The 18,568-nt window shown below is 39.4% G+C and overlaps 1 protein-coding gene across 2 annotated transcripts in view; it reads left to right on the top strand.

The window, feature by feature from the left end:
* The window catches only part of Smg1 (SMG1 nonsense mediated mRNA decay associated PI3K related kinase), a 103,975-nt gene that overhangs the window by 58,871 nt on the left and 26,536 nt on the right, over nt 1-18,568 (top strand). For both annotated transcript variants that reach the window (XM_021167439.2, XM_021167438.2), the window contains 14 exons: nt 477-624; nt 853-1,012; nt 2,514-2,634; nt 6,014-6,262; nt 7,349-7,633; nt 9,441-9,585; nt 9,697-9,835; nt 10,136-10,366; nt 10,470-10,647; nt 11,569-11,730; nt 12,271-12,488; nt 12,729-12,883; nt 15,233-15,455; nt 18,226-18,472. In XM_021167439.2, the coding sequence (XP_021023098.1) occupies nt 477-624; nt 853-1,012; nt 2,514-2,634; nt 6,014-6,262; nt 7,349-7,633; nt 9,441-9,585; nt 9,697-9,835; nt 10,136-10,366; nt 10,470-10,647; nt 11,569-11,730; nt 12,271-12,488; nt 12,729-12,883; nt 15,233-15,455; nt 18,226-18,472 (2,661 nt within the window). The remainder of the gene's footprint in view (nt 1-476; nt 625-852; nt 1,013-2,513; nt 2,635-6,013; nt 6,263-7,348; nt 7,634-9,440; nt 9,586-9,696; nt 9,836-10,135; nt 10,367-10,469; nt 10,648-11,568; nt 11,731-12,270; nt 12,489-12,728; nt 12,884-15,232; nt 15,456-18,225; nt 18,473-18,568) is intronic.

The raw sequence follows: 18,568 nt of genomic DNA on the forward strand, positions 1-18,568 counted from the left end.
GAAAGGCAGGTAGAGTAGGTGGCCAATGAGATACTGTCTCAAAACAAAGACGGATAATAATACTCAAGGAAGAATACCAGAGGTTGACCTCTGGCCTCCAGATGCACATACAGTGCACACCACTAAATAAGTAAAAAAATGAGCTTAAATTTCATGAACTAAAGTGGAAGAAAATTCACTGAAATGGTTAAATCCTTTTTAGAATCAAGTTTTAGTCTATTTCTGAGCAAAGTATAGATATAAAAAGAAGGGTGAAAATAGGTTGCTTGCTAGTGTTTGCGCTTTTAAGGGCAGGTAATTCTTAGAGTCAGGAAGTGTAATTTTATGTTAAATAATGCTGTTTATATTGTGATCTGAAATGCTTTAACTACCTAAACTCAATGAAAGGAAGCTTTCATTAATGATAATTATATATTGCTAGAATATATTAATACTTTTGTTCATTAGGATCAAATTAATTTATCTAACTTGTTTAGATATGAAAAAGCTGCTTCCTAACATGCTAAGCCCAGACCCACGGGAGCTTCAGAAATCCATTGAAGTCCAACTGTTGAGAAGCTCGGTTTTCCTGGCAACTGCTTTAAACCACATGGAACAAGATCAGAAATGGCAGTCCTTAACTGAGTGAGTCTCTAGTGTACATTGGCTGCAAGGGATGCTGTGATTGGCACTATAGATGTGCAGAAACCCCTAAAAGTATATGTCTGTCTTTGCTCACAGTCTATTATAGAGCAGGCTACTTTTTCTTTCTATGACCCCTGATTTTTGTTGCCAAATGATAATGCCTTAGTGACTTGATGTTAATGGCTACAAGCTGAAGAATGTTAATTGACAGCAAATACATTCTTTCAGAAATGTGGTAAAGTACTTGAAGCAAACCTCACGCATCGCTATTGGACCACTAAGATTGTCTACTCTAACGGTGTCACAGTCCTTACCAGTACTGAGTACCCTGCAGCTGTACTGCTCATCTGCACTCGAGAACACAGTTTCTAATAGACTTTCAACAGAGGTATGTAGATTATTTGCTGTTTGTTTGTTTTGTTTTTGCTTTTTCCTTACATTTTTTAAAAACTGAGTTTATGTCTATGAGTGTTTTGCCTGCCTGCATGTCTGTGTACCACTTACATGTTTGGCACCTTTAGAAACTGTAACAGGGCATTGGATCCCTTAGGATGTGAGTTACAGATGGCTGTGAGCCACCATGGGGCTGCTGGGAATTTAACGTGGATCTTCTGAAAGCCACAAGTGCTCTTAACCACTGAGCCATCTCTCCATCCTTGAAGTGGCTTTTTTTTTTTTTTTTGGTCTTTCGAGACAGGGTTTGCTGTCCTGGAACTGGAACTCACTTTGTAGACCAGGCTGGCCTCGAACTCAGAAATCCACCTGCCTCTGCCTCCCGAGTGCTGGGATTAAAGACGTGTGCCACCCCGCCGGGCTGAAGTGTATTTTTGTAAGCGTTTTCTGTGAGTATTTATAAGATAGTATAGATCAAAATCTTCATTTTCTCAGTTTTTAAAGTAAAATTTATAATTGAATGAACTGGTGAACTCAGAAGTCTAAAATACATTTCTAGACAGATTTTTTTTTTCTTCGTTTTTTTTTTTTCCTATTTTAGAATAATTTTTATTTTATGTACATTAGTGTCTTGCCTGCATGTATATCTGTATTGAGGATGTTTGATCCTTGAATTACAGACAGCTGTAAGTTGCCATGTAAGTGCTGGGAATTGAACTTGGGGCCACTGGAAAAGCAGCCAGTCCCTTCAATCACTGAGCCATCTCTCCTGCCCCTCTAGGCAGATTTTCATTTGTGGTCGTGTAGGGCAGACAGAAGAACCTGAGTTTTTGAACTTTTGGTTTTTCTTATAGATAAATTTTGGATTTGACTCTAAATAGAGTAAGCTTCAACCAAAGAGAGAACCTTTGCAAAGGAGTTGCAATCTTGGAAAGTTATAGAATCAGTAGTTTAATGCTTTTCTCGAATTCTGGTTTATAGTAACATGTTTTTACAAATGTACTTTATTAAATATACTGACAAATTGTACTTAATATCCTGGATTTATTTAATAAAACAAAAGGTTGTCTGTTTGGGTGTGGCTTAGTTTCTTTTTCAATGCTTTAATTTTATACCATGACCAAGGCAGCTTATAAAAGAAAATATTTGATTTGGAGCTTATAGTTTCAGAGGGTTAGAGTTCTTGATGACAGACTGTAAGCATGGCTGCTGAGACCGTAGGTTTTGATTTCCAAGTTGGAGGCAGAGTGAGTGAGAGACACTGAATGTTGAAACTTCAAACCCTACCCTCATTTACTCTATTCCTTCAACAAGACCATATCCTTATCCTTCCCAAACAGTTCTACCAGTTGGGACCAAGAATTCAAATATATGAACCACAGCTTGCAAGAAACATGGTGGAAGGTTGTAGGAAAGTTGGAATAGATCTAAAGGCTGTAGTCTATCCTGAGCTTATTAGGTGAGATTGTTTTACACAGTGTTTGTCTTTCTGGCAGGACTGTCTTATCCCACTCTTTAGTGATGCTCTTCGCTCATGTAAGCAACATGATGTGCGGCCATGGATGCAGGCACTGAGATATACCATGTACCAGAATCAACTGTTAGAGAAAATTAAAGGTAACATATTCCCTCTTCCCCTTCCCTCCCTATTCTCATCTCTTGCACCAACCCCTTCCGGGACTTACTGTATAGACAAGGGTTGCTTCAAACTCAGAGATCTACCTGCCTTTCAAGTACTGCGATTAAAGGCACATGCTACTTCTTGGCCTGATTTTCTTTTTCTTAAAGTTAGCTTCACTGAGATGTAAATTACACATTTAAGTGTGCAGTTTTTTTTTCTCCCATCTTCCTCTGTGTACCCAGAAAAATCCTGTGTCTCTCTGTTCATTTTCTTACTATTGCCCCATCTCGGGCAGTTGATTTGCTTTCTATCACTGTAAATTAGTGATGTTTGCTATGTCTTTACATAAATGGAATTGCATGCTACTATATTTGGTGTCTCTGGCTTACATGATATTTTCAAGGTTTCCCCATGTTAACTTGTTAGTCAAGTGGGCCTGCTTTATTATTGTTCAGTAGTATTCCACTGTATGGATGTGCCACCACTTGTTTAGTTTTCCATTCTCTGCTATGAGCTTGTTCTCAGTCTTTCTAGTTGGGTAGCTAAGCATGAGCTGCTATGAACATTTGTATTATTTTTCTTGCTTCAGCTAAAACCTGACAATAAACTTAAGGAAAGAAGGGTTTATGTTGGTTCAAAGTTCAAAGTACAGTTCACCATGATAGGGAAATCATGGAGACAGAAATGCAAGGTAGCTGGTCACATCTGCCACCAGGAAGCAGAGACAATGCTAATGCTTAGTTTGCTTTCTCCTTTTTGTTCCCATGGACACTGTAGTGCCTAGACTGTTTTTTGGGGTGAGTTTTCCCATTTTAAAAGCTAAACCTTTTTGGAAACACCCTCACAGATGTATTCAGAGGTCTATTTCTGTAGTGATTCCAAATCCTGTCAAGTTGACAGGACAAACTGTTACTATATTCATGTTCAATACCACAGTCAAATCTTGGGGCTATGTATCTCTTGAGTTGAAGTGTAGGAGTGAGATTGTTGCATTATTGGTTTCTACTTTGTAAACAGTTCAGTATTTCTTAGATAGTGGTTATGCCTTTTTAATGTTTTTTAGTATTTATGAACGTTCCAGTTTTTGTCTTGTTCCTTTTTTTTAGTCACTGAAGGGGGTATAATTTTAGTTCATGATTTTAGTTTGTATTTCTCTGGTGCTAGTGCATTTCCTCATTTTCTTTGCACAGATACGATTGTGTGCTTTATGTTTCAAATGTCTCTTGACATCTTTTGCCTGCTTTTCTTTTTTATTGGGGGAGGAGGCAAGATCTATCTTTCTGTAGCCCTAGCACTTGATATTCAGGCCAGGCTTGCCTTGACCTCACAGATATTTGCCAGTCTTTGCCCCTGAATGAATTTTGGAATTACAGGTATGACCATCATGCCTGGCTTTTTCTCTATTTTTGGCAGGGTCTCACTGTGTAGCTCCAGTTATCTTTGAATCAAGAGTAGACCAGGCTGTTCTTGAACTCAGAGATACAGTGCTCGGATTAAATGTATATGCCACCATGTCTAGCATTTTTTGCTCATTTTTAATGAATAAGGCTTGTTTATGTGTTCTATGTACAAGTTCTTTAGCACTTAATATGTGCTACAATGTTAAGGATTTTCAAATGCTTCAAATGAAAAATATTAGAGAATGAGTATGCAGATTTTATCTTTTTTTTTTCTAAAAGGAAAGTGTCTCTTTTATTGCTATAGAATAGTACCTTGCCTCAACTCAGTTCTATAGTTTTAGTTGATTATATGTGACTAAAGTTAAAGTATTAAATGTTAAGTAAATCCACTTCCAAAATAGGCCTTGGATTACTAGACAGTTATTGGCATCTGCCAAAGATAGCCTCTCATTGGGTTTAAAACATTGGTTCAGCATTTGCACATTGAGGGCCCTGAGCCTGATGCATTTCTGAGTTGCTTTCCTTGTAATTTATGTGAGAATTATCCCATTTTTGAGGTGAGATATATGGAATTCTTAGCATAGGATAGAGACATAAGCAGAGTTGAAAATACCACCATGTCTTTTCCTTGCTATATGAAACATTGGAAAGTCAGTAACCTACTTTTTGATATACAACTCCATTCCCAATCAGTTTTATTCATTAGACACAATCTAGAAGTAGTAGTTTGTGCCATTAGTTAGCAGATAATGGCAAGCAAGATGGGCCTTCTTCATTGTTACAACCAAGGAGATTTTAAAGTTCAGCAGGGAGAACTGAGCAGTGAATGAATGAACACCACAGTACTATGCTGCATGGAAGCGTGGAAGTACATATGTAGGCAGCTAAAAGAGCATGCAACAGGGATCTCTGATCTGACCATAGGAATTAGTAGAAAACTTGTGGAGGAAGTAATAACATTTAATCTGAAATTTGAGAGTAGAAATGAGAAGAAAGGAGGGGTGCATTACTTAGGTAGGATATGAAGGTTAGAGACCATATAAACAAATTCTTAGGTGACTCAGTTTACCTGAGTAGAGCTGGGTGAGATTTTGGTGGGATGTCAGTCAGCATAAGGCATCAATGGAAACTCCCCACTTTGAGGGGCTGCGGAAAGAAAGGGCTCTGTGGGTTTTTAGGAAAAATAAAAGTTCCAGGTTTACTTGTGTGTAATCACTTCAGTTGAAAGTTATCTTGTGAATTAGAATAGGGTAAGAATGAGGCAAAGGGACCAGCTTCCTGCTGCTAAGCAAGGTTCTTAGGAATGACATTAAGGAGGGAAAAAGCAAATTATTTGAGGAAGTTGAAAGTCAAATCTAATTTAATTGCCAAGCAACTGCTCAGGGTGTGGGCCTTTCTTTGAAGCCACAGGATAGATGCCTTTTCCAGGAGTCAATGAAAGGGAAGGGGTCTTTGACTTCTTTGACCTTTATTTATTTTTTTTCCTGCTGTTTGGCCAAGATTTTTCATTTTCTCTTCCCCCTCTCCTTCCCCCCCTTTCCTTTTAAATGTACTGTGTTCACCATTTAAAATTTTTTTTTATTTTATGCATATGAGTATTTGCCTGCATTTGTATATGTAATACCACATGTGCCCAGAGGCCAGACCTGGAACTGGCATTACAGGCAGTTATGAACCATCCCGTGGGTGCCTGGAATACAACTGTCCCTGCAAGAGGAGTAGCAAATGTTCTAAACTGACAAGCTGTCTCTCCAGGCTCTGAGGGAGGCTCTTTTCTGACAATTCCAATGTTACAAGGTTAATTTCTTGTAGAGAATGATTTTCTCTTTGCTCTACTTGTAGTGTTTCTTCATTTAAACACTGTTCTATGCTAAGCATTGTTTGAGGGTTGAGAGCTGGTGAAGAAGAGCATGCTTCAGAAATAGTGCCTGGAGTTAAGTGAGCTGGGACTAATGAAGCATTTTCTTCCTTGCAGAGCAAACAGTACCAATTAGAAGCCATCTCATGGAATTAGGTCTGACAGCAGCAAAATTTGCTAGAAAACGGGGGAATGTGTCACTGGCGACAAGACTGCTGGCACAGTGCAGTGAGGTTCAGCTGGGAAAGACAACCACTGCCCAGGACTTAGTCCAGCATTTTAAAAAACTGTCCACTCAAGGTCAAGTGGATGAAAAATGGGGCCCTGAGCTTGATATTGAAAAAACCAAATTGTTATATACAGCAGGTTAGTAAACTGAATGCGTGTTTCTGTGCATGGTATAAAGAAATATTTTAGAAAAAAATTATTTCCAGATTTTGTAGAACATTGTTTATGGCATACTGGTGTTTTATAATTGATACTTGAGTTTCCAAAATATGTAAGTTTAATAAAGTGTCCTTTAGTAAGACATATTTTCAAAGATCCTTGATTGTTCCTGGATTCCATTGTTTCCTTTTGGGGAATGTGGTATGCCTACTTATTTGTCTTTGTAGGAGCCATGCCTACATATAAGTTCAGTTCATATGTGTGTGCATGTATGTGTGTGTGTGGACCAAAGGTTGACAGTGGAAGTCCTTGATTGTTATACATCTCATATTACTGAGGCAGGATTTTTTTCACTTGAACCCATATCCATTCTCAGAGAGTGCTAGGGTTACAAGCAGTCTGTCATGCCCACCCAGCATTTATGGGGATTCAAACTGTAGTCCTCAGTGCTTACACAACAAGCATTTAACCCACTAGTCCATTTTCCCAGCTCTTGAATTTTTTATTTTGTCATTATTAACAACTTTCCTAGCTGGCCTGAAACCCACTATGTCAAGCAGGCTGACTTCCACTTCCTGAGTGCTGAGATTAAAGACCATGCCTGCCTGACTTTATGATATTCTATTTTATTTTGTCTTAGTTTTTGTTACTTTATTTATGTGTTGAGTGCCTCCATGTATATGTATGTACCACATACATATGTGCCTGCTACCCCAGAGGCCAGGATGTGCTAGATCCTCTGGAACTAGAGTTGTAGAAGTTGTTTGTTTGTTGTTTTTTCCAGACAGGTTTCTCTGTATAGCCTTGACTGTACTAGAACTTGTTCTGGAGACCAGACTAGCCTTGAACTCAAGAGATCTACCTGCCTCTGCCTCCCAAGACCTGGAATTAAAGGCATGCACCACCACCTTGAATTTATGTTTTTAAAAACAGAAAAGTAATTACTTCATCTTGAAATAAATTATTTACCATTAAGGGTAAATTATTGGTTTTAGATGTATATGTGGTTTTTTTTTTTTTTTCTTACTCTCTCTCTCTCTCTCTTTTTTTTTTTTTTTACTGTAGGCCAGTCAACACACGCAATGGAAATGTTGAGTTCTTGTGCTATATCTTTTTGCAAGTCTGCGAAAGCTGAGTATGCAGTGGCTAAGTCAATTCTGACCCTGGCTAAATGGGTCCAGGCAGAATGGAAAGAGATTTCGGGACAGCTGAGGCAGGTGTACAGAGCTCAGCAGCAACAGAACCTTTCAGGCCTTTCTACTTTGTCTAGGAACATACTCGCTCTAATAGAGCTACCATCTGCTAATACAGTTGGAGAGGAGCATCCTCGGATTGAGAGTGAGTCTACAGGTATGGTTTCATTCTTTTGTTAGCTTTAAAAATACCAACTTCATAAATGTAAAATCAGTGTTATGTTAGTTATAATTTGCCACAAAAAGTTCAACTACAAAATGTTGCCTGGCAGTAACTTATTGTTGTGTGTCTGATCTTTCAGATGCAAGTTGTTGTCCTGACTAGATGGTATTTTTACCTTGTTTCATGAAGGAGTTAGTGTCAGGAACAGCAGGCATGTAGCAATAGCTTGTATTACGTTACATATGGTTGTTGGAACATAGAAAGACTCAAGTGCCTTATTGTCTCTGACAGTGACAAGAAATAGATGGTTGATTCATCTAAACATCTGGGTTGTTTGTTTGTTTGTTTTTGTTTTTTGAGGAGGGGAAGGGTGTTAGAGATTGAATCCAGGCTCTTGGGCATGCTAGTTATAGGTTTATTTTATTGTCACACATAAAAGGAAAGGGGAAATTTCCAATTGTGTCCCAATAAACAATGTGCCTGTGAAACTGCAGTAAGTCTTTAATCCTTGTTGCTTTGACAGCAGGAGGGCTGGTCCCTGCAGAACTGTGCTCTAGGGAAAGGATCCATGCTTTTATATATAAGTAGAATTTTTTTTTCCCTCAGAAAAGTACCACATCTCTTGTGGGGTCCAATGGAAAAGCAGTTTTGTTTGTAGGGTGTCTCCTGCAGGAACGAGCTACTGCTCATAGCTGTGTGGAATCAGATGAACTAGTCTGCAAACATACTACTTAAACCATTTTCAACACATAAGGGAGGCTACTACCAAGCTCCATCCCCAGTTTCTGTTTTTTTTTTTTTTTTTCCCCCTTTTTTGAGATAGAGTCTCCGTATGTAGATCCACTGGCCTAGAACTTATGTAGGCCAGACTGGCCTCAAACTCACAGAGATCCTCCTGCCTCTCTTGCCCAACTACTATGATTACAGGAATATGCCACCACACCCATCAGCTTTATATTTCTTTTGAGACAGTATCTTCCTTCCTACAGAGCCTAGCTGGTCTCACACTCAAAACTTTCCTTCTTGAGTTTCCTAAATGCTGACTTATAGGGAGGCGGCACTGTCTCCCTCCCCTGACCCCACATCCCCCCACCTCCATGTTTGTGCATTTTACTAGTTACAGACTCTCTGCCTCATGCATGCTATGTAGACATTCTATTGACTTATTAATCAGTTTGGAAAATAACTAATCTTTTAACTGACACAGGAGAATACACCTCCATTTTATGCTGAAGCTTGGGGTTTAAATTTTGTTTTTGTTGTCCACTAGTTTTTATAATTCTAGTGCATATGTTAACCAGGTCTTTATGTTCATAAGGGATAGGTCTTAAAATCAGTGTATGTCATGGCGTATGAACTCACTAAACCAGGCAGTTTTCTTTATTTAATATGGAACTAAAGATCTGTCAAGCCTGTGGTCTCTGTGGTTTGCTTATCACCTATTCATTGTTTTTCCAAATGTTTAAAATGATTCTATTCATTAGGGAATAACCACTCAAAAGCAGGATTTAAGACATTCTACAGCATGTCTGACACATGAGCTGTTGCTAAAGATTAGTGTCATTAAAGGTACAAATGTTTCCACAGATGCTTATGTAAGCTGATGGGAGAGGCTGATGTCTTTTAGTATAGTCATGTTGCAGAAAAGTATCCAAATTTTGGTCATAACAAATTATGAACTGTGATAATGTTGGGCTTTTTGCTTGTTTATAAATAATAAAATCTTCACAGGTCAGTCAGAGCACCATTAGATGTTTCTGCATGTGACACTGAACTCTTGTTCTTTTCCCTGTCATGGCAGTGCATATTGGAGTTGGAGAACCTGACTTCATTTTGGGACAGTTGTATCACCTGTCTTCAGTGCAGGCACCTGAAGTAGCCAAATCTTGGGCAGCATTGGCTAGTTGGGCTTATAGGTGGGGCAGAAAGGTGGTTGACAATGCCAGGTATGTATGTTTCAATGTGTAGTTGATATAACCCTCTGCAAAATGGAGATATAAAATGTCATTGGGAGAGTTCAGTTGCTGAAATATTTGATGACTTGTTTATTTTTATAGTCAGGGAGAAGGTGTTCGTCTGTTGCCTAGAGAAAAATCTGAAGTTCAAAATCTGCTTCCAGATACTATAACTGAAGAAGAGAAAGAGAGAATATATGGTATTCTTGGACAAGCTGTATGTCGGCCAGCAGGAATTCAGGCAAGGAAAAAAGGACACAGTGCATCTGGGGGAGTAGTGCCAAGATTCCTGTTACAACTCAGTTTTTTGGGAATTGGCTACTTTATTAAATAAATAGTGAATGAGGTTTAGGCTGATTGTGTTGCAAATACAATTGGCTTTGTTGATAAGCATATTATAAAGAGAAGCTTACTAATGGGTTTAGTATTTGGAATTATTTAGTGTGTCATATATGAGAAAAATGTTCCCACATGATAGTCAGATCATGTATCTTTGTTCCTTTTCACGTTAAGTATTATTCTATGCCCATGTTTTCCTTAGGATGAAGATATAACACTTCAGATAACAGAGAGTGAAGATAATGAGGACGACGACATGGTCGATGTTATCTGGCGGCAGTTAATATCAAGCTGCCCTTGGCTTTCTGAACTTGATGAAAATGCAACTGAAGGTGTGATTAAAGTGTGGCGGAAAGTTGTGGACAGAATCTTCAGCCTGTACAAATTGTCTTGCAGTGCATATTTTACTTTCCTTAAGCTAAATGCTGGTCAGGTAGGTGGCACCGTCTTCTAAGGGAATTCATTTGGAATTTCTTTTCTGTAGACAAAGAGTGGTAGCAGAAATGGTTTCCTTATCCCCTTAATTGTTCACTTAGGTTCTGTTAGATGAGGATGATCCCAGGCTCCATTTAAGTCACAGAGCAGAGCAGAGCACTGATGATGTGATTGTGATGGCTACCCTGCGACTACTCAGGTTGCTAGTGAAGCATGCTGGTGAGCTCCGGCAGTATCTGGAACGTGGCTTGGAGACAACCCCTACTGCTCCATGGAGAGGTAATGGCCTAATTAAAATGCCCTGGTGTAGTAGATATGTTTCTGAGTGGGACAGAAATAGTTTGTTTCTCTTGTTATGGATTTGAAAATGTTAGAGAATATCCATGCTAGTTCATAGAACAACCAGGACAGTTTGGTGTCTCATTAAAAGCTCTCCTCTTTCCTACTTCGTAGAGAACTGAGAGTCTAGAAGGCAGAAGAAGCTTTTCATTATCAAAAGTTAGTTTTGGAGAGGGTGGTGAAAATAAATGTGGAGGACTTAGTGTCTTAGTCAGGGTTTCTATTCCTGCACAAACATCATGACCAAGAAGCAAGTTGGGGAGGAAAGGGTTTAATTCGGCTTACACTTCCATGCTGCTGTTCATCACCAAAGGAAGTCAGGACTGGAACTCAGACAGGTCAGGGAGCAGGAGCTGATACAGAGGCCATGGAGGGATGTTCTTTACTGGCTTGCCTTCCCTGGCTTGCTCAGCCTACTCTCTTATAGAACCCAAGACTACCAGCCCAGGGATGGTCCCACCCACAAGGGGCCTTTCCCCCTTGATCACTAATTGAGAAAATGCCTTACAGTTGGATCTCATGGAGGCATTTCCTCAACTGAAGCTCCTTTCTCTGTGATAACTCCAGCTGTGTCAAGTTGACACAAAAATAGCCAGTACACTTAGTATAACCATTTGTCACAGTTACTTTTTCTGCCTTCTTTGAGGCATATGCTGAACATTCAGTGCTTTAATTCCTCTAGACTATGATTATAGTTCTACAGTAAACAGACTTGCAGAGCAAGTATCATTTCATATGGGCCTTGGTCATTACACAGAGAACTTGGCCTTTAGGATCTTTGCTGATACTGACATAATCAGGTTTTTTCCCTTTTGTATTCCTAAAATTCATACATTTTATTAACTTTGTTTTCTCCTGAAGGAATTATTCCACAGCTTTTCTCACGCTTAAACCACCCTGAAGTGTATGTGCGCCAGAGTATTTGTAACCTCCTTTGCCGCGTGGCCCAAGATTCCCCACATCTCATATTGTATCCTGCAATAGTAGGAACCATATCACTTAGCAGTGAATCCCAGGCTTCAGGTATGCAACATTAAAATATATTTACTTGGAACAGAGTCTCGCTATATCACCCTCAGTAGCCTGGCACTCACTATTAGATAGCTGGTTTTGCCGCACTCACAGAGTACTCAAGTTAATGATGTGTGCTCCTTTGCCCAGCGAAAATATTGCTACTTTAAATTGTTTTACCAGTAATTTTTAAGTGTCATTTTGTGTGATGTGTTTTTTGTTAATAATGGCTGGGACTTGCTGAAGAAGCTACTATGTGTCTATGTGTTTTGCATGTTATTACTCCTTACCATACCTCAGGAGCTTAGCATAGAGCTGTTTAAGATAAACATTAGGGAATGTTCTACACACTCTGGGGAGGCTTCCTATTTGCTTGCCATCTTCCCCAGCTTTTCTCCAATAGTTTACATTATTTATAAACATACATGAAAAGCATATCTTGTAAAAGTACAGAACACCACAGTCTGAAGCTTCGTGCACAACACTGTGAACTAGCGTATCCTTGCATTCCATACCCAATGTGTGCATGTTCTCCTGTCCCACCCACTGTAGGAAACAAGTATTCCTCTGCAATCCCAACTTTACTTGGAAATATTCAAGGAGAAGAACTGCTGGTTTCCGAATGTGAAGGAGGAAGTCCTCCTGCTTCTCAGGATAGCAACAAAGAGGAACCTAAAAGTGGTTTAAATGAGGACCAGGCCATGATGCAGGATTGCTACAGCAAAATTGTAGATAAACTTTCCTCTGCCAACCCAACAATGGTTTTACAGGTATAAGAAAACTTATTTATTTGTTACAAAGTAGTGTTCATTGCAAGCCCCTCTCCCCCAATCTTAAAACTAATATCTCTTAGGAGAATCATATCAGAGAAGCAAAGGTTTACAAATAATTGGAATTGGTCTCACTAATCTATATTGATAGTGCTGCTGATAAATTTTTGAGAAATGAGCATTACCTCTGTATTAATTGGATGCTGCCTTGTGAGCCATGTGGATGTGTTGTGTCTGCAGGTCCAGATGCTTGTGGCAGAGCTTCGTAGGGTCACTGTACTCTGGGATGAGCTGTGGCTGGGAGTTTTGTTACAGCAGCACATGTATGTCCTGAGACGAATTCAGCAACTGGAGGACGAGGTGAAGAGAGTCCAGAACAACAACACCTTGCGCAAGTATGTCTTCACTCCTTTGCTGGAAAGATGGGGCTGCTGCTTTTGTCTTTTAGATTTATCTGTTTTATGTGTGTGAGTGTTTGCCTGCCGATATGTATGTGTATACCTGATGGCCCATGGAAGTCAGGAGAGAGCATTGGATCTCCTGGAACTGTAGTTAAGGATGGTTGTGAGCTGCCATGTGGGTGCTGGGAACGGAATCTATATAAGAGCAGCTGGTGCTCTTAACTACTGACCCATCTTTCCAGTGCTCTCCCTACTTTTTTCTTGTTAATGTGTCAAAATTCATAGTCTTAACCATTTTTAACTGTAGAGTTGAGTGCTGGCCGTATTGTGCCTTCATTACCACTAACCTCTCCTAGAATAATTTCTAACCTCAGATAGGTGTTGAGTGCTCACAGTACTGTGCTTTCATTACCACTACCCTCTGCTAGAATAATTTCTAATTTCAAATAGGCTCTGTACTTAGTAATAAACTCTGTCTGCCTCTCATTACCTCTAGTTCTTATTTCTTGCTCTTGCTTTATGAACTATCCTGCTTTAGGTGTATAATTCCTCATATCAGTGGAATTATATTCTTTTGTAACTTTTTCATTTAGCCCTAGGTTTTCAAGCATGCATCTGTGTGTGTGTGTGTGTGTTTTTTCCATGATTATAGAACAGTACTGCATTGTATAGATTCTCCAGGTTAGGAGATTTTTATCATTTATATATGTGTGAATGCTGTGCATATGCAGATCAGAGGAAAACTTGTGCAGTTGAGTTTTTCCTTTTACCATGTAGGTCTTGGATAAGCCTAATAACTTTTGGTTATTAGCAAGTACCCTTACCAGCCGAGCCATGTGTCAGCCCTCATAAACCATAGTTTACTCTTTGATTCGTCTGTTGGAGACTTGGGTTTGCTTTTAGCTGTGTGACCACTGCTGCTCTGAACAGTAGTGTGTAGTAACTGACTGAGTCCTTGGATTATTCTGTATGTTACTTGGTAAATTTACTGACTAATGTGATTATCTTGTTAAGCCAAGGAATCTTTTCCACAAAAATTTTGCCATTTTATGTTCCTATTTTCAATGCATGAGGATTCTGGTTTTTCTCCTATTGTTGCCAACATTTTTTTTTTTTTTCTTTCTTTCTTTTTTTTGGTTTTTGAGACAGAGTTTCTCTGTGTAGCCCTGGCTGTCCTGGAACTCACTTTGTAGACCAGGCTGGCCTCCAACTCAGAAACCCGCCTGCCTCTGCCTCCCAAGTGCTGGGATTAAAGGCGTGCGCCACCATGCCCGGCTTTTGCTAACATTTAATTGTATGTTTGTATATATGTTGCATGGTGTGTATACATTCACGCCATGGCCTTTCTAAAGAAGTCAGAGGACAACCTTGAGTGTTGGGCCTCATCTTCCACCTATTTAATGCAGACGTTCCCTCACTCCCACCCGCTTTCTGCTGTGTACATGAGGCTAGTTGGTCCATGAGCTTCTGGGGATTGTCCTACCATGTGTGTCTCTCTCTCTGTCATGTGTTGAGATTACCATGTGTCTCTCTGTCATGTGTCTCACCACTTTTTCTGGCTTTCATATGACTTCTGAGGATTCTAATTCAAATCCTCATGCTTGTGTAGTAGACTCTTACCTACAGAACCATTTCTCAGTTGGTAGTTTTCTGGGAGTTCTGTTCACAGTCCTCATGTCTGCTAAATTATCTGATTGTAATTTTGATTTGTGTTTTCCTAATAAGTAGTAACGTGTAGCTTCTTTTTGTATCTTAAGTATTGAGTTGTATATCTTTAAAGAATGTTGAATTAAGTTGTTTTGCTGTTGAGATGTAGGATTTAAAAAAAGCGGGGTAAGACCTTGTAGATGCATGATTTGCAAGCATTAGCCACTATTTTCAGTTGTCAGTTTGGTCTGTGTGGCACCATATTCAAGGAATTACAGATAAATCTATTGTAAAGATCCCCTTCCCTTATGCTTTTGACAAGGAGTTTGATAGTTTTAGTTTTTCTGCATCTGGATATCTGGTCCATTTTGCATTGCTTTTCCTTATGATTAAGATTAGGGCTCAGGCCGGGCAGTGGTGGCCCACACCTTTAATCCCAGCACTTGGGAGGCAGAGGCAGGCAGATTTCTGAGTTCGAGGACAGCCAGGGCTACACAGAGAAATCCTATCTCGAAAAACCGGGGGGAAAAAAATGGTGAGGGCTCAGATCATTTTCACTAACAAAATTGAAAGGCAAAGCAGTCTCATTTATTGATTTTTTTTTTCTTAAACAGCATTAGGTAGTAAGTTATTTGTCAGTATTTTACTTCTCTTTTGATACTAAATAAATTTTTGAATGAAAATGTCTTTGGTCAGAGAAGAGAAAATTGCCATCATGCGAGAGAAGCACACAGCACTGATGAAGCCCATCGTGTTTGCTTTGGAGCATGTGCGGAGCATCACCGCTGCCCCTGCAGAGACACCTCATGAAAAGTGGTTTCAGGATAACTATGGTGATGCCATTGACAATGCCCTTGAAAAACTAAAGACGCCATCAAACCCTGCCAAGCCTGGAAGCAGCTGGATTCCATTCAAAGAGGTACAGAGTAGTTGTAAAAGTGCTGAGAGCGTGGAAAGTTCCCCATGAGACACAACGTTAAAACAGCTTGCTGACTTCAGAACACAAGATGAAAGTCTTATAAGCCCGTTGAAGTTATCTTGTTTTTATTTATTGGTCAAGAAAAGGGAGAAAAGTGTTTTACTTATTTTGAGGGTCTGGGAACCGGAAGGTAGGGAGGATGGCAAACACGATGCCTGTATAGTACTAAGCATGTCCTGTAAAGGCATTAACTTTAGCTGCTGTTTTGTATTCTTTTTTTTTTTTTTTTTTTTTTTAATTATTATATGTAAGTACACTGTAGCTGTCTTCAGACACACCAGAAGAGGGAGTCAGATCTCGTTACGGATGGTTGTAAGCCACCATGTGGTTGCTGGGATTTGAACTCAGGACCTTCGGAAGAGCAGTCGGTGCCTTAACCACTGAGCCATCTCACCAGCCCCCTGTTTTGTATTCTTGTAGGAGATAAGGATGTTGGCGTTTTTGCCTATAGTTTTTAAGGGGACAAGTAGGCATTTCTTTTTTTCAGGTTCAGCATCACAAATTTGAAATGCTCCAAAAATCTAAAACTTTTGGAGAAATACTCAGATTTTTTTTAATTAGTGGTTTACAGTAAGATATTTTAAAATGCTGATATTTTAAAATCTGATGCTCTATGAAGTCTAAAGTACCCCGAGTAATAAGATGGATTAATATTGACCTATTTTGTCATCAGTATAGTAATGTATTTTGCTGATTGAAATGATTTGTGGATTCAGATATTTGAGAATCTTTGTCTTGTTTTCCTTAATTCTGTTTTCTCTGTGGTCTTTTTCATAGCAATGGCACCATCACTGAGTATCTTTGCTTATCATACTTTTTCTTGTTTTTCTCCTTTCTCTGACACTTAGGATTTTAGCTGGTTTCTTTGTTGGGCTTTACTATCGTGGAAACAAGAAAATACAAATCTAATCAGACATAGGAACAAAAGTTCATACACCTTTAGTAAATGAAAACTGCTAACTCATTGGGCATGGTGGTTATACTTAACCTTTAATCCCAGCACTTGGGAAGAGGAGGCACACAGAAGAGTTCAAAGCCAGCCTGGTCTACAAAGTGAGTTGTAGAATATCTAGGGATGACACAGAGAACCCTGTCTGGGAGGTAGAGAGGTAGAGAGGTAGAGGGGGAGGGAGAGGTAGAGAGGTAGAGAGGTAGAGGGGGGAGGGAGAGATAGAGAGGTAGGGAGGGAGAGGGAGAGGGAGAGGGAGAGGGAGAGGGAGAGGGAGAGGGAGAGAGAGAGAGAGAGAGAGAGAGAGAGAGAGAGAGAGAGAGAGAGAGAGAGAGAGAGAGAGGAAAGGACGGAAGAAAAGAAAGAAAGGAAAGAAAAAAATCCTGAAATACTAGACAAGAAAACTAATTTAAAAATATGTTTGTTTTTACAAGGTTTCTCTGTGTAGCCCTAGCTGTCCTGGAACTCCCTCTGTAGATCAGGCTAGCCTCAAACTTAACGAGAACCACCTACCTCTTCTTCCCAAGTGCTGGGATTAAAGGTATATGCCACCATATCCACCTTACTATGGTATTTCTTATGCCCAATCAGCTTATTAGGTAGGGCCAGGTTTTTGAGGTTCAAGACCAGATTCTTACTTGTTTTTATTAGTTAAAAACCTGGAGGAGATGTATATGAAATAAATCATTGAGAAAAGTTTTTAAGATTGTAGTTTAGGCTATAGAGATGGCTCATTGGTTAAGAGCACTGGTAGCTTTCACCCAAATGACAGCTCACAGCTGTCTATAATTCTAGTTCCGGGGGGTCCTGACATCCTCACAGCGACATACAGGCAGGCAAAACACCAATGTACATAAAATGGAAATAAATCTTTTTTTTTTTTTTTTTAATTATAGTTTGTTGTTGTATGTTGATAGCATTGGCTGTCAAAACTAAGGGGCCTTGTATGTTAGATGAAGCACTCTTCCATTCCTAAATCTCCAGATTTTCCATCCCTGCTCCATGTTTAACTAAACATAGTCTCTTTATGTGAACATGCTAGTTTATTTGTTATTTTCTCCTGATTAATGGGAGATTTTCTAGTTTGTTTAATTTTTTTAAACAACTTACTGAAAATTGCTTTGAAAGTTTATATATTAGGTTGTTAATCCAGATATACATTACTATAAACAGGGGTAGAGCTTTGCTTTATTGTTTGTTCCCCAGGGATTGATCTGTGTTTGATACATTCATTGCTCCCTGTGGTTATTAGCAGTGGTTCTCGTGTTTGTTAGTTTGTTTTTTCCATATGTCAGGTGGTCATCTTTAAACTGTTACTTTTGTTAAAATATTGTCTGGTACAGTGTTGTCTGTGCTGTTTAGTTTGTACAGCCTCTTATAAATTCATGATAGAGCTGTATTTTTGCTTATAACTTTGTATTAGTAACTTAGCAGGTGGTGTCCCAAGGTAGTCTCTGCTGTTCTACTATGGCAAAACTGATAGATTGCTGAGGCATAGCCCGCAGCTTCATAGAGACCCTCTGTGGGAATTTCTCCCATTGCTCCTCTTGATTGTTGTTTTAACAAAGTAATCATGTACAACATATTAGCACAGCACTCCTTACTTCAAGCGTGGTCCTCATCCCTAGCATCAAATCAGACATAGAGACTAAAACAGCAGGTATATATGGGGGTGTTTGGGTTTATCTTTATGCCAAGTACAGTGAGAAGAAAATATGCTACACCAGAATGCAGACTTCTTTTTTTACCTTGTGAACATAGATAATGCTGAGTTTGCAACAGAGAGCGCAGAAACGAGCAAGCTACATCTTGCGACTTGATGAGATCAGTCCTTGGTTGGCTGCCATGACTAACACTGAAATTGCACTTCCTGGAGAAGTCTCAGCCAGAGATACTGTGACAATTCACAGTGTGGGTGGAACTATCACCATCTTACCAACTAAAACCAAGCCCAAGAAACTCCTCTTTCTTGGATCAGATGGGAAGAGCTATCCTTATCTTTTCAAAGGTAGAGCTAAACCTAAGTTGTATTTTTTAAGACAAGTGTGTGACTGACTGTTACTGATATGTGCATGTGTGTGCCCATGTGTGTCCATGTGAGTGT

Source organism: Mus caroli, unplaced genomic scaffold (assembly GCF_978045245.1).
Source record: "Mus caroli unplaced genomic scaffold, Mus_caroli_1 scaffold_8, whole genome shotgun sequence".
NCBI lineage: Eukaryota > Metazoa > Chordata > Mammalia > Rodentia > Muridae > Mus > Mus caroli.